Below are 14,727 nucleotides of genomic sequence, written 5' to 3'. Positions count from 1 at the left end.
AAACCATGAAGACCGATGGTATGTTAATTTGTTACTCACCTCTGCAGCATGGGCATGCCAACTGTTTTTGCACACTTCAGTTCTATAATTGTCGTTACTTTCTTGTTTTTCCTACATTCCTGCCCACTGGAATAACTAATATACACTGTATCACCTAGAAGAGAAAAATGGTGACACTCAGGGTTCTTGTAAGCAGCTGTCAGAAATCCCCTTTGCTCATTCTCCAGACTTCACTACTTTAGACTAACTTCTGGGATTTTTTTCCCCTGCGTAGACCATGTATCAATTACAGCACTTCATTAATTTGAGGCCTTCACATTGATGATCATTTAAAATCACTCTTCAAACACCTTTGTATTTACATCGGTACTGTGTATTCAGGTCACCAGTATGGTCATAACAAATGTTTACATTTAAGGCATCATTTTTTAAACATAAGAGTAAATGAAGATACCCATTTGTAAACAAACTCAGGCAATAAACAGATACAATACACCCCATTGGTTTTGTAGCGGGATGGAAAATTCCCCTCAATTTTGCAAACTCAGCAGCAATTTCAAAAATATTCTTTAAACTAAAAGCTTGAGTAAGGTAGAGATATTTTTTTATTCTTTTTCTTAAGCATGAAGCCAATTAGTCATCTTTCACATGCTGCTTTAATTGAAGAAGTTAATGGACACAGAATAAGTTTTCCAAAACAGGATGAACAAAAATAATTCCCCCTCTGACAATTACAGAATCACAGACTAATTGAAGTTGGAAGGGACCTCTGGAGGTCATCTGGTCCAAACCTCAAGCAGGGCCACCAGGAGCCAGCTGGCCAGGACCAGGCTTTTGAATATCTCCAAGGATAGACTCCACAACCTCTTTGAGCAACCTATGGCAGTGCTCAGTCACCCCCACTGTAAAAAAAGTGTTTCTTGATGTTCAGACGGACAATTCACTTCTTACAGCTTTAATGACAACACTGTTTATTTGCTTCGATGTTTTCTCATGACTTGAACACCACTTTTGAGTAGTACCATCTCCTGGTTTTGCTTTTAAACAGAGGATTCACTGGTAAAGATATTTCAATATAAAGGCTTCACCATAATTTAAGAACCACTACAGCTAGCTTGCAAGATTTAACCACCTCTAGCTCTCTACAGGAACAAAAGTAACTTTACCTGTCACATTCAGCTTCTGTGTATGAACAAGTCCAAGAACTTGAACGTCTCCATTGTTGCTTTTCCTGCAAATACTGGCTCTTTCAGGGCAGCCTGTGGGTCCCTCATGTACCCTCTGACAGAGATTCACATAGTACCTATAGAGAATGTGGTAGACAAAACTTCTTTAAAATTCATGTAAGCTAAACTGAAAAAGTGAGAGAGAAACTTTAGAATCCTCATAGGAAACTAGAGCTAGGTTGAAAGAAATTAGGTAACAGAACAGAGCAGGTACTAAGGTTTAGCAGATTACTTCTAACTATCGTTGTCAAGTAAATGACACTGTGCAAAAAAAATTGATCATTTACCAGATTAGTTCACTAATTAATTTGGACCTAGGCCAAAACTAGAAATTGGAACTGAATCAAGAAACACCCAAGAGTTTTTTCAGCTATACAAGTTACAGTCTACAACAGTACCATTGTAAATTCGGCATCTCTTTGGAGCTGTATCAGTTAAGTTTTATTAGAACAAATGAACAAGGCAGTGAATGAAACAGTTCTGTTACTCCAGAGTTTATCATAAGTTTAGAGTTAGATGCTCTCATCCTCGCCAATTCATTTCTATTTGCTAACTGAAGGGGGGAGGCTGGAGAAGTTGATGACTTCCTGCCATTCATATTTTCCTCTAAGTTGATACTTAGAGGAATTGGGGGGAAAAAAGCCCTACTTAGACTTTAGACAAAAAGTTACACACTTGAGTCAAAAGATGGTAACTAAGTCAAAAAGATTTTTGTTCAACGTGATTAAGAATCAAAAAAAAAATTGCACTGAAACTACAAAATTACTTTAATATAACAGTTTAAATACAAAGGCTTTAAAAAGCTTTTAGTTTAGACTTATCCTTTAAAAAGTGTTATCAATACAGGGAAAGGGTAATGGAGACAATTATTCATCCTCTTCAGATAAAATGGGTTCTTTCTGGTTTTTGTCTTTTTTTGCAGTGTTAAGCATCAACAGTTTTAAGATGCTGTCTGCAACTTAGACTCTGAACAGGGACTAAACAGAAGTACTATGCCACATTACAACTTAAACTCTATCAATTAGCAGGCTGCTCCCTGGGAGTTGCTCATTACTCACGAGTTCCCATTGTGAAAGAAGATCCATGACCCTGTCAGGGAAGAGAGTACTCTCAAGTCATACGTTCTGTGTTTTTGGACAAACTTGCACTCCATCTTCTTGGGAGGACAAACAGCCTGAGTCTTCCATTCAAATGTCACAGCACAGCCAAGTGTCTCACTCAGAAGTTGTGGTCTCCCAACACCAGCATTTTCATCACATGTGAAAATAATGGTAGATTCCCTTCTTGCAGTTGCTATAAGGGGGGAGGTTGGGGAAAAAAAGGAAAAACACACTTTGCAAGAGGCTTTCAGGCATGTATGGATTTTATTTAGTTGCTACACTAAAAATTTTAATCAGGTAGTGGTTCAGATAGCAGAGGCACAAATGCTTTACTTAGCAATTGTATTCCCTACGTTAGGTTTCATGTTTTTTAGAAAGTGACATTCCTTCCAAAACGATTGATCTCCCGAGTCATCACTTATGACTTGAATACTCATGATCTAAAGGCATGAACTTTTTATTTCAAAAGTATTTTGCTCACTCACTTCAGCAAAGTTCACTGTGTTAGCTCAGGTCCTTGCACATGAATTATAGGAAGTTCTTACCGTTACCACAAAATCCCCACTTTCCATCTCCCTGGTAGTTTCCAGTTGTAGCACACCATGGCCTGTTCTTTCCTTCTGTAATACATTCCTCATAGCTCTTCCCTTTGTACTTGAAGGGGAACACACAAAGCTCTCCCTTTTCAGTCACTGAGAAGGAAAGGTACATCATCCTCTTAATAACATGCAGCAGAAGAGCAGGCATATCCACATTCAGGACCATACCCAAAGCCTGTACTTCAATACTAAAGAAAAGTTATAGGCAGAGACAGACAACAGAAATACTGAAACACTGAGTCTAAATCCAATTAGAAAACCAGATGTAGTATGCAATTAGCTACGATAATCCCTACAGAAAAGTTGCACACTCACTTTTAGAAGATGCATGTTGATATTGCATGTGTTCTAAGGAAACTACAGGTTTCTATTAGCGCTTGCAAAAACCATGTTGCTTCCCTCCTATCGCAACAAACCCTCACATTTTAGGGGCAAAAAAAGCTGACGAGTATTTATATAAGGAATGGGTCTGCTTCAATCTTACCTGGAGGGCACCGATCACCTCCTGTATACTGTAAGATCACCGTTTCATCCTGGTGTCTATAGTCCATTTTCATTTCCTTTATGTTTCCAAAAGACGACGCACCACTTTCAGATGTCAGACACACTGCCCCATCTTTGCATTTTCCCTGGGGCAAGTCCACTGCCTTACTGCATACACCAACATGGTAACTGTTGGATCCAGAAAATACCTGCGCAGACACCCAGAAGCATCACAAACAAGGCTGTCTCAAGGCCTCCAGTCAATACTTACAAAGAACCAGCCAACTGCTTTAAAAACCCAGTCTCATGCAGTACTTGCGTAATGCAGGAGGAAAATATGATAACTAATTTTGCAAGTCTGGCCTTCCTTAATATGGCAGAACTACAGATAAAGTACACCCACAGGACCAAGGGTAAAGTCTGTTCAGCAGACTTGTTCAGGATTCTGCCACAGGTGAAGACTTCTTTCTTTCTCCATCAGTATATCCATTAATTTCCCTCTCCAAAAGATTAAAAACTTGATGTTCTTCCCCTCTAATGTTATTTCCTCTGTCAGAGGCCAAACAAATATCAACACTGACCACAGCTGCAGCACGTGATTCTACCCACTCTCACACCCCAGAATGCTTTAGAGAAAGCCCTGCTTAAGTCTTAAAATATTCATAGCAATGAGCAATTAAAAAATAATAAAAAAAATATCACACCACCAGAAGGCATTACCTCAAATGATCTTCCAGAAAGGCCGGTCAGGTTAAAAGTATAGTGTAGCTGTTCATCAGTCACAGAGCAGCCTAAAGTTTTCACCTTATCAGGACACACAACTGGAGTTTCCCACTCAAACACGTAACTGCAGCCAAGTTTCCTTATCATCTTCGGCTTGCCCTGTTACCAAAGAACGCAGCAAGATACATTAGGTTCAGTTTTTGGAGAGTTTGTTGCTCATTCTGCATTCTTCCCCCGTTCCAACAGTTACCTTCAGTTATTACTGAGGCTAGACTTTACTATCTATAGGACAAACACCATGCCTTCATATTACAACCAGTACCAAAAAAAGCTACAAGTGAAGTACGTTCTACCTAGCCCCAGAAAAAGAATCAAACCAGTAACTGAAGCACACAAGCTCTTATTAATTAGGATCAAGATTTTGACGTTCAACTTAGTTGCAAGCAGCAACAAAAGTGTTGAGCGCACTGTGTTTCTCCATGGTAGAGAACATTAAGAAAGCTCACAGAGCTAAGGCTTAGAAAGAATGCTGTTTCCTTTGTCATAATTTAAATAAAAATATGAGTATGGCCTGTGTAATATTCAGAGCTGCCTAGTTTCAGCTCATGCCCCACATAGATGGAGAATGGTTCCACTGAGTATCTTCAACAAGCTCTGGTTTGTCAAACATCATACCTACGTGCTTCTCTACAGTTTGTTACAGCATTCAAAAAAGGCAAGTCTTCATTCACACCAGCATTCAACCTCAATTTAATGTTCAGGTGTCAACACAAAACAAAACCATAAGTATCTAAATGTATATTTTTAAAGCTATGTACGGTTATTGAAAGGGTTACAACAAAGGGGAAACATTTCACAGTAATGGCTTTACAAACAGTTACACCAGTTCTTGTGTTAGCTTGTGGTACAAGTACAAGCTTTTGGACCTAGACAAGGTGCAATACAACATGGAGTTTAATGCCAGCAATAAGTTATCGCTACATTACTTCGGTGGAATCTGATCCTTGAAATCATCAGAACCTGCTACTCTCAAGTCTAAAGTTCATGCACTCTATGAAGTTTTGCCTTTACTTAAATACTTAGTATATTCCTTGTTGAAACAGGTCCATCCTTACATGCTCGAAAAAAATCTTTGATTTAGTTTTAAACAAAGCAAACACTGATTACTATCCCACTTTCCATTGCACCCCAATATCTACATAAGTTTAATAGATGTCTTACCAGACTAGTTCCTTGGCTGCAGTGAAATACAATAAGAGAAGTATAGTTCAATCTGTTGTTTGTCTGACAACGAGTAGTGCTGTTGTAAGTGATGTAAACTTCATTTACTGCCTCATTTAGCTTGGGAGGTTCAGTAACACGACCAATATCCTACACAAGCAGAAATATGTATTAAGAGACATATGGGACACATCTAGATGTCAGATCAGCCCAGAGATTTGGATCAATTCAGATTCATCTGCTTGGTTTATATGGAAGCACAACTATAGCTCTTTTGATAACTGCATTCTATACTCAAAAGAACAGTTGTTATATTTCAATCCTAACACAGTACAAAGTTGAGCAGCTCAAAACACTCTTTGATTATTCTTGACAAAAGCCAGAGAGGTTCTGCATCTTACAGGTAGATTCTTCTTTAAGTCATTGTGCCAAAATACCAACACATCACTTCAAAATAGTATAGTATTAACAATGGAGTAAGGTCCCTAGATCAATGTGGAAGTTCATGGAAAACAAACTCAACTTCTTATGTGCATCTTCTACAGCTCACAAACAAGACCTCAAAAGGTAAGAGCCTCCATCTCTCAAGGTAACAACAGAGAAGTTAACCAATACTGTGTCACAGGCTTGCTATTCATGCAGCTGTCAAGTTTTTACATGAAAGTACTACATGCACTTTGGAGCATGCTAGGACATATCCTGCTTCATATTACAACAGGCTATCAAGGGATCAAGTATGCCATTTATGTGCCACAGAATGGCAGACTAAGAGGCATTCTGCTTCCCAGTCTCTGTATTTGGCACACAGCACTGTAAAAAAATTCTCTGTAGTAATTTTTTGTATTTGTCACAGTATGGAATCTTCTGACATTCAAAAAAATCACTGGGATTCAGGATAGGAAAATACTTCTTCGTAGGGAAAAGTGATGAAAGAATTTTGCAGGGTAAGTTTTTATTTTGTATTACATTTCTTTAACCTATTGTTCAAAAATGAGGTCTCTAGGCAGCAATACTCTTTTAAACTAGGCAGGGAAATGCATGTTTCAGTGATTCCAGGCATAGAACTTACTATTGGCGATTCATTAACAGGCACCATGCAAACAGCTGCTCCAGGTGGGCAATTGACATCTTTGATAGGATTAAGAGGCTCACAAATGTTGATATAGAAGTCTGGAGAAACCTCCGTTATATCTTCATCCACAAATGCCTCATAATACCCAGTGCGATGGATCAGAGGAGACAGGTCAATAATGGAACTGCCATTCAGTACTGAGCATTTCACCTACAACAAAGTGCATTTTATTGCTCTTATTCTTTTATTACTTGCTTTGATTTATCCACAAACATCCTGTCCTTCATAGGGTCAGAAGTGTGGCTCCATTTAAAAATTTCAAATTTGATTTAAGTAAAGGAGCATTTGTTGCAATTTTTTTTTTTTTGTCTATAGATACTAAGCACCTATAAGCTGCATATGAACACCCTCAATCATTTAAACATTCTTACGGAATGGAGTCCATATCAGAACAACACCAAGACACAAAGCTCTGGCATGGATACTCCAGCATACGAAGTCACTACATCTTCATAAGATCAGTAGATACTACAGTTCCTTCCTCTCCCCATCTCTTACACATCATTGGGACATCTCCAATAAATGAGCTTGGTTATAACACTATAAAGTTATTGTATATTTTAAGCTGATGGCTTAAGCACTGTGTTTCCTCAGAACTCATTTCATGTATTCTTAAAGTACATAAGCTTACTGACAGCCTACCTGGAATTTGAGAAGTCTAGTCTTGTCTAGGTATTAAATAAGGAGCAGTAAAACTACCGTTTAATTTCAGGACAAATAATAATCATTGCTACCTAGCTATCACCACACTGGAATAGCTAGGGTCACTGTGGATACACTGTAAAAAGTGATGAGAAATGCACAAGTGATCACTGAACAGAGTTAACAGGCAAGAAAACACAATCTTTTTAGGCACTGTTGATCTGTTGCAGCATGGCACATACTACTGAAGAGGAAAGCAGAGCTATGTGTAGCAGAACTCTTACAAAAGAAAGAGGGGACACATGACAGTTCCTGTTGGAGAAAGGAAAACTGGAAAACATTTTTCCTAAATGGAAGCAACAGCTACAGCAGTATTGATAGAGTGATGAGGAGGAAAACCAACTTGTCACAGAGAACGATGGTCACATCATGAGTAATCAAGGCAGCAAAAAGAACGATTAGACAGATTCAAAAAAAGTAATGTTCAGGTGTTAAAAAAAGATCTGAATTCACCCTATAGCTCATTTAGCTTTCTATTCTTATTGCTGGCTTTTACTCTGTGCACCCACTACTGGTAACAATTTAACTGGCTAAAATTAACTAAAGTAAGACTAGTTCAAAGTATTGTCTGGAATACCAGTTCATCTAGAGTTGACCCACATCACATTATTACAGCATGTGTTATACAGCCGAGGCAGATCTTAAATTCATGCTATCAAAGCTTAACAGTTTTTCCACTGAGCAAACTGATTATACACTTGCCTGGCCTCTAGTCACTTGCTCGGAAATGAAGACTACCCCCATGTACAGAGATGCTCTCCATCCTCAACTCAACCTAAGCTTTCTTGGCCTGTTGCATTGGAGGATCTTAATCATCAATTTCCCAGAATCATAGAATAGTTTGAGTTGGAAGGGAGATGCCCTATGGCTTCCATTTGAGCTGTACAGAAAATTAGCTAAGTAGGTTCCACAGAAGGGTTATTCTGAAGTCTTAAAGTTTTAACTTGGCTCACCACATGAACCAGAAGTTCACCAAGTATTGTTCATCCCTGCTGAAAAAGTCAGTAAAAAAAGTATTTGAAAAATTCTACATGAACTTGGGTTCTGTACTACAGGAAGAGAGCTTTCCCTCAAGGAAAACATACATTGCTATTATGCCAACCCCCCTCACGCCCCACCCCACCCCTGACATTTAGTCCCACAAGTTTTTTTTCCGTAGGAGTAATTCTTACCTCTTCCTCACAAGCCAAGGACGTATGCCAAGAGAAGTAACTAGTGCATGTCTGCTCATCAAAAGACAGAAGAACAGGCTGGCTGTCATCTCCAACATCAGACTTGCATACAAAGCTAAAATAGCTTTTATGCTTTAGTTGAGGGTCTGCAGGGCAAGGGTCTCCATCTTCATAGACAAGCTTTAACACTTGATCTTCATAAGTTAAAGTTTTATTCAGTTTTCCAGCATTAATTGGTTTTGGACCACCAGTGATGCAGACAGCTGAAGTAAAAAAGAAAAATTAATAAACCAGAACAAGTCTGATGTAACTGCTCTTCAGAATCGCACCTTACAACATGAACAGCAGGCAACCCAAGAACAGAAAGCTAGAAAGAGGGTTGGCAAGGGTTTGAAGTCCAGACACAAGGCTCAATGCAAATGCATGACAGCAATACATCATAAAGCAATTTTTGTGCTCAATCACTCTAGCTGGAACCTTTTGACTTCTTCCTTTTGACAAGAGCGAAGAGGTGCAGTAGAAGCATCTACGCTCCTGCCCTCATGTCCAAAAGGATACCCACCCATTCGGACCTAAAGGGCTTGGACTGGAAATGAGCCCATGTAAGTTTAGGAATGGAGTTTGATAGGAATACATTGCTTCATTTGGGTACTCTATAGTCAGTGATTACAGCGTGAGAGAGGGTAAGATGCTTACCAGCTCCATTAGCACATGAACTTTTAGCTTCAGCACAAACATTCAACTCAATTTTTCTGTTGTGTGAATCGCTGATGGTATAGCCAGACTCCCGCTTTAGCGATGTCAAATCAAAGAGGTGGCCTGTAGGCAGATCAGGGAATAATTTAATCTTCTTTCCAGATTCAAAATCAAGACAATTCTTTGTATTAAAAGCTTTCAGTAATTTAACTAAGTAGGAACTTAGAGAGGCAAACAGTTACTAATTCATATTAATAGAGGAAAAACTAGTTTCAGAACTAGAAACTATTTATGTTCCAAGGGACGCTGCAGTACCCTACAAGATAATTCCTACCCTCTGACAAGCTTGTTAGTCACTATCCAGAGGATGCATTGCCCTGCCCTTTTCTAATGGAGTACCTCGAGAACACAAACACAGTAGTGCTGCTTCCAGCAGCCTCTTCCACATACAAAATCCTGAGGCCTCCTCCCTACCTGTTGCAGGATTGGTTACTCGGCAGTCATTCTGCACATTGCTTTTAAGAGGACACGCAGCAGCAGTGAACCATAAGAAGGTATATTCACAATCCTCAATGGCCGTTATAAGTTCTGGCTTCGATTCCTAAACATGAGACAGTGGTGAGTGACATCTCTACAGAGTGACACTGTAAGATTTCATGCCACAGAATTATTCCTGAAGCCTGTAGCTGAGCTCAATTCAAATGCCAGTCCTAGGACTTAACAGACCATCACAGTCCAATGAATTAACCCAAAGAGAGAGTATTTAGCTGTGACTATTTCAAATATGCGACAGTGCAGAATCATTATCAAGAGCAATAAATTTGATGAGAGGAGAACTAAAGGCTGGGCGACAGAAAATCCAGAAGGTGAGGGCAACACATCTCACCAAATAGAAGAGTACTTAATGGCAAGGTATACAGATGTGCAAGAGTTAAGAACTACACAGCCAATAGCATTATTTACTACTTGAAACACTTCCCAACCTGCAATACATTCAAGACACAAACACACAATTTGAAGCTATTAAAGATGACAAAAATCTGTGCTAGCAGATCGTACAAAAAGATGTGTTAAAAACGGCTCCGCATCTAAAGTTCAAGTACTTGTAAACAGACCAGCTTATAAGACTGGCTCCCATCCAACTACAGATGCTTAGGAAACTGCCCACTACTCTCCATACATATACAGTGGTATGAACAACTCAAAAACATAAAACCCCACCAGAAGGGGTCCACTTACAATTCTGCTTTCATCACACTTGAGGCGCAGTATTGTTGTTTTCTTGCGAATTTTATCTGGACACTGCTCCCCATTAATGTATTTCAGAATAGAAATACCATTTTCCCACCGGGGACCATCAGCCACTTCCCCAAGACTTGTACATTTTGTACCCTCCATGAGGGAGGCAGCAGCATCAGAAGGACAGGAACCTATACAGATGAATAAAAAAACATATTACTCAAAATGTTATCAAGGCTTACTTGCCTGGAATAAAACTTCACTACTCTACTTTCAGTTATGTCATGGCTGATCTATCTCCAAGCCACTGTCCAAACTATACTCATTGGGGCAGGTTTTATTCCCCCAAAAATTACAAGCAGCAGCAACTGCCTCACTTCACTCAAGGTCATGCAGAAAGTAGTGGCAGCCACTGCCGGGGAAACTGACTACTACACAGTGAAAGGCTAGACTCTGTTACCTGGTCTTCCACTACAGGAAAAGTGGAGTCAGTCAGAACATGCCACAGAGAAAATCCTGAAGTTAACATCTTGCACCAAAAGATTTTTTTTAATCTGTAAGAGCTATAGGAGACTTTGGATGAGGATGGAAGTGCTAGAGTGCTGAAGTTAAAGAGAAGATAAGAGCTGCTAGTGAATCTCGTCTGCCAAGCAGATGGAAATCAGGCCCACAATCTGACCTTCCCTCCCGTGCTGAAATTACAGCACGGTCTCCACATACTTTGCTTTGAGATTTTTTTTTACTCTGAAAAACCAGCAGTGTTATCCTATCACTTGCCTCCCCTAGCTACAGCAAGAATCTATTCTTATTTTGCTCTTACGTGCAGCACCATATGGTACTAAGGGCTTGCAGACATTAATATAGTATTTCTGTGCAGAAGCAGATAGAGCAATTGCCTCCCAGTTCTCTCTATGCCGTGTCAGAGATGAAAAGTCATAGAAGTTTCCTTCGTTATCCCTGTAAGAAAAAGGATTCAAGCTAAGAAGCATTAAAAAAAAAATCAAGTAATTTTAAGTTACAATTCTTAAGTTACTACAATAACCTTGAACCTAATAACTCTATAATCAGAGTATCACACTGGAAAAGAACTCTGCATGAGCCTCACTGCTACCTACAAACCTCAAATTCAGTACAGCTATGTATCACTGCACCATTCGTCCCCACAGTAACTGTCTGGGCACACACAGCCCTCAGCCAATGCAAGAATAATTCTGACTTAATTGAAGCATATAGGCTTTCAGTGCATGGCAAGCACAAACACCCAGTTACTTAGAGTGGGTTGTTTTGCCTTAGGGTAGAAGCCTATCATGATATCAGATATTAAAACTCTGGGCCAATTATTAGCCACATTTGACCTCACTTATCAAGTCTTAATGAGCTAATACTTGGTTGTGACAGAAATAGATGACATTTTTCCAAAAGCTTTGTTGCCTGAGAGTTCCAAACAGACAGCAGTTGCATTCTGGTTTAAATTAGCTATAGTTAAATAATAACTAGACACTTGTAACAACCTAACATACTCTGAGTTCAATCATCAATAACTGCATACCCAACAGTTTACTTTGATACTAAGGTTATTCTCCAGAAGAGGTCAAAGAAAGTCTTTTTCTTCAGTGAAGTTAGTTTTAGGAAATATAATCTGCAAGAGTCTCTTAAAATACATTGCACTGGCACAGAATGCCACATTAGCTGGTTACCGAGTCAAAACACTATAGCTAAAGTGGCAGCATTGCAGTGGGTTGCAGTAAGGCTGTATTTGTTTCTGTCATCATACAGCTCGATTTTAAGTTTGTGGAAACAACTTACTTGTAGGAGCACTCAGTGGATTTAACAGGTGGGCAAGCATACTGAGTGTGCCATTCGAACATGTAGGTGCAATCTGGAGTTTCCTTCAAAAATACAGGCTGAAAGAACAAAACAAAGAAGGAAGTTACTTTCTCATTTAGACACACTGAAGCTACCAAAGTGTTTCGGTCTTGCTTCAAGAAGATCCAGAAACTTGTATTTACATATTATCTTAGAGCCACACTATGTCTCTGACCAGCTGAAAGCATGGCTTCTTCCAAACCCGAGTTTATCCACATGAACACTTCTGATAAAAGGGCAGCCATTAGGAGCTTCCGCCTCTTCCATGAAATAAGGGGAAGAGCAAAACTAACTCTAGGCACCATTGTTTAAGAACAGGAAGGAAAGCACAAGTACAGAGAGAAATACTAAAAGCAAGTAACCAGATTATTTTTGTCTGGTCAGGTAATACCTGCTTTCCTGCAGATTCATCCTCCTACCTTTTATTTCTTACAAAGAAACGGCTGTTATTTCTGGAAGAACATCTCCAAGAGCTTTGCTAGGGGCAGGCATTCCTTAAAAGAACAACGAGCCCTGCCTTTCCTGGGGCATGACAAAGGTACCTTCTATAAATAGGAAATTCAAAATATTCCTCATTTTTTATTACCTCACAGAACCTTTCAATCTCCTGCCTAACCTATAAGTGATTAAGCAGTCTTTGAGGGAAGTTAGTTCATGTTCTTCACCTTACCCTACCACACACTAAGAGGATGGCAACTCTGGAAGACAGTACACACAGTAAGCACACTTTGAAACTAACCTCAGATGTAGTCTTGTCACAATAGAATAATATGGCAGTCGATCGTTCATATATTTTATGACATTTTTCTCCACTGGTGTAATTAATCATTATTAAACCATTTTTGAAAGTCAGTTTCTCTGTAAGCAAGCCTAGAAGCAAAGAGTTGAGAAAAGTAAACACCTAATCCAGTAAATACATGACTGCAGTAATGCCTCTGGCTACAGGGTTTCACAGACAGCAGTAACATGCAAAATAAAGTACTGATAGAGAGACCTCAACCTTCCTCTAGAACTTGTCACCTAGGTATTGAGTGAGTACTGCTCCAGTACAGTCAGGTTCAGCTCATTCCTAATTGGGTGTCAAGATAACTATATACATGACATTTTATTTGCACATGAAGCAAGAGTGGTAGGGCACTTTATCTCATAAGATGTACAAGATCAGCAAGAACCTCTCTTGTATCACATAATAACTTCAATTACACCCTGGTTAATCTTCCCATTCTTTAAGTTCCTTCCAATCAAGTGCTATACCTGCTACTTTTCTGAAAGTATTGTCCATCTTCTTTACTTGACACGATGACACAGTGCGAGCCTCCGGTTTGCAAGGTTCTGTTATTTCTCCACAAACTCTGAAGTAGTAGTCATACTCATCTGTACTCACTTTTATGTCTTTATTGGAAAGTGGCTTCAGGTTATAAACATGACCATACCTTGGATCTTTCACCTGGCAATTCTCTCCTTTAAAGAAAAATTAAGAATTTAAAATACAATTTAGTATCTATGAGTCATGCCAAGTATGTTTAGGACAAATAAGACTTACTAGAACAAATATGGCCACAAAAAAGAGTTCTGCCTTCAGCCATGCTGAAGGTTAAGTACAGAATCAGAGACACTAAGTCCACCACTTGCTTAATTATCTGGAAAGAACAGCGAGGTCACAAGGCCAAAGCAAAAGTTATCCTAGATGTCGGTCTCACATCTTCTTTTAACAGCTATGGAGTTTGCTGAGTTAAAAAGTAATTGATCATAGGAAGCGTTACCTACAGCTTACAAGTCTACCAAGATGGATACAGAAATGGTTTGGGAAAATTCTAGTTTCATGAGTCTAATCAGCCGACATACATCAGTAACTTTGCTTCTGGATCAAGTCCTCAGTTTTAAAGTGACCCTTTACTCAACATTCTGAAGCTTTTAAGAAAACATCAGACTGTATCACATGATTATTTTACTCCCCTCAATCATCCAACAAGTTAGTCCCAAGACATCAGTTTCCCTCCCTTCAAAACTGCAACTCTTGACACCAGTGTCCTGCACAGTAATTATGCGCTACAGAGCAGGAGCTTGTAAATGTTCCTCCTATGCCACATGAGATCACTGGCAGTTTCAACAACGTCCAGGACTGTTGCAACAGATCCTTTACAGGAAGTCGGGATGTTTTATAAGGCATCGTCTACAAGTTACGAAACAAAGCCTGCAAGGGCAGAGAAGATACCTTACATTCAACTTCCCATCTAAGAGGCAACCACGTACCAGACCTAGAACCTGTGATTCCTTCCTGCACATCCCGGAGCCAACTGTAAACTCTGATAACTCCCTCACCGGTCTCTTTGCCGTTGTCTAACAAGAACAAGCTTACAGGATAGCTTCCAGTCTTCAGTGCAGGGACAGAGAATGACTCGCCAGGCATAGGATCAACTGCACTCTCGTGAAACCTGATGCTTTAAGATGCCTGTTATTTAGCAATGTAGCACTGTGATTTGTCAGAGACAGCATTATTACTTTACCTTCTTTCCCTAAACAGGCAAGTACATATGCCTGTCATTCTAAATTGTACGTCTAATGTTA

The 14,727-nt window shown here is 39.4% G+C and overlaps 1 protein-coding gene across 1 annotated transcript in view; it reads right to left on the bottom strand.

Moving 5' to 3' along the window:
- IGF2R (insulin like growth factor 2 receptor) overlaps positions 1-14,727 on the bottom strand; it is a 61,302-nt gene that overhangs the window by 7,453 nt on the left and 39,122 nt on the right. The window contains exons 27-42 of the mRNA XM_074167024.1: positions 13,414-13,620; positions 12,899-13,029; positions 12,100-12,197; positions 11,114-11,250; positions 10,294-10,484; positions 9,529-9,655; positions 9,055-9,177; positions 8,359-8,621; positions 6,422-6,634; positions 5,353-5,502; positions 4,129-4,290; positions 3,410-3,617; positions 2,872-3,018; positions 2,285-2,519; positions 1,167-1,303; positions 40-154 (exon numbers count right to left, since the gene is read on the bottom strand). Coding sequence (XP_074023125.1) covers positions 40-154; positions 1,167-1,303; positions 2,285-2,519; positions 2,872-3,018; positions 3,410-3,617; positions 4,129-4,290; positions 5,353-5,502; positions 6,422-6,634; positions 8,359-8,621; positions 9,055-9,177; positions 9,529-9,655; positions 10,294-10,484; positions 11,114-11,250; positions 12,100-12,197; positions 12,899-13,029; positions 13,414-13,620 — 2,644 coding nt within the window. The remainder of the gene's footprint in view (positions 1-39; positions 155-1,166; positions 1,304-2,284; positions 2,520-2,871; positions 3,019-3,409; positions 3,618-4,128; positions 4,291-5,352; positions 5,503-6,421; positions 6,635-8,358; positions 8,622-9,054; positions 9,178-9,528; positions 9,656-10,293; positions 10,485-11,113; positions 11,251-12,099; positions 12,198-12,898; positions 13,030-13,413; positions 13,621-14,727) is intronic.

Source organism: Numenius arquata, chromosome 2 (genome assembly GCF_964106895.1).
Source record: "Numenius arquata chromosome 2, bNumArq3.hap1.1, whole genome shotgun sequence".
Lineage (NCBI taxonomy): Eukaryota > Metazoa > Chordata > Aves > Charadriiformes > Scolopacidae > Numenius > Numenius arquata.
Note: the sequence above shows the minus strand (reverse complement) of the source record. Positions and strands in the feature narration are given on the sequence as shown.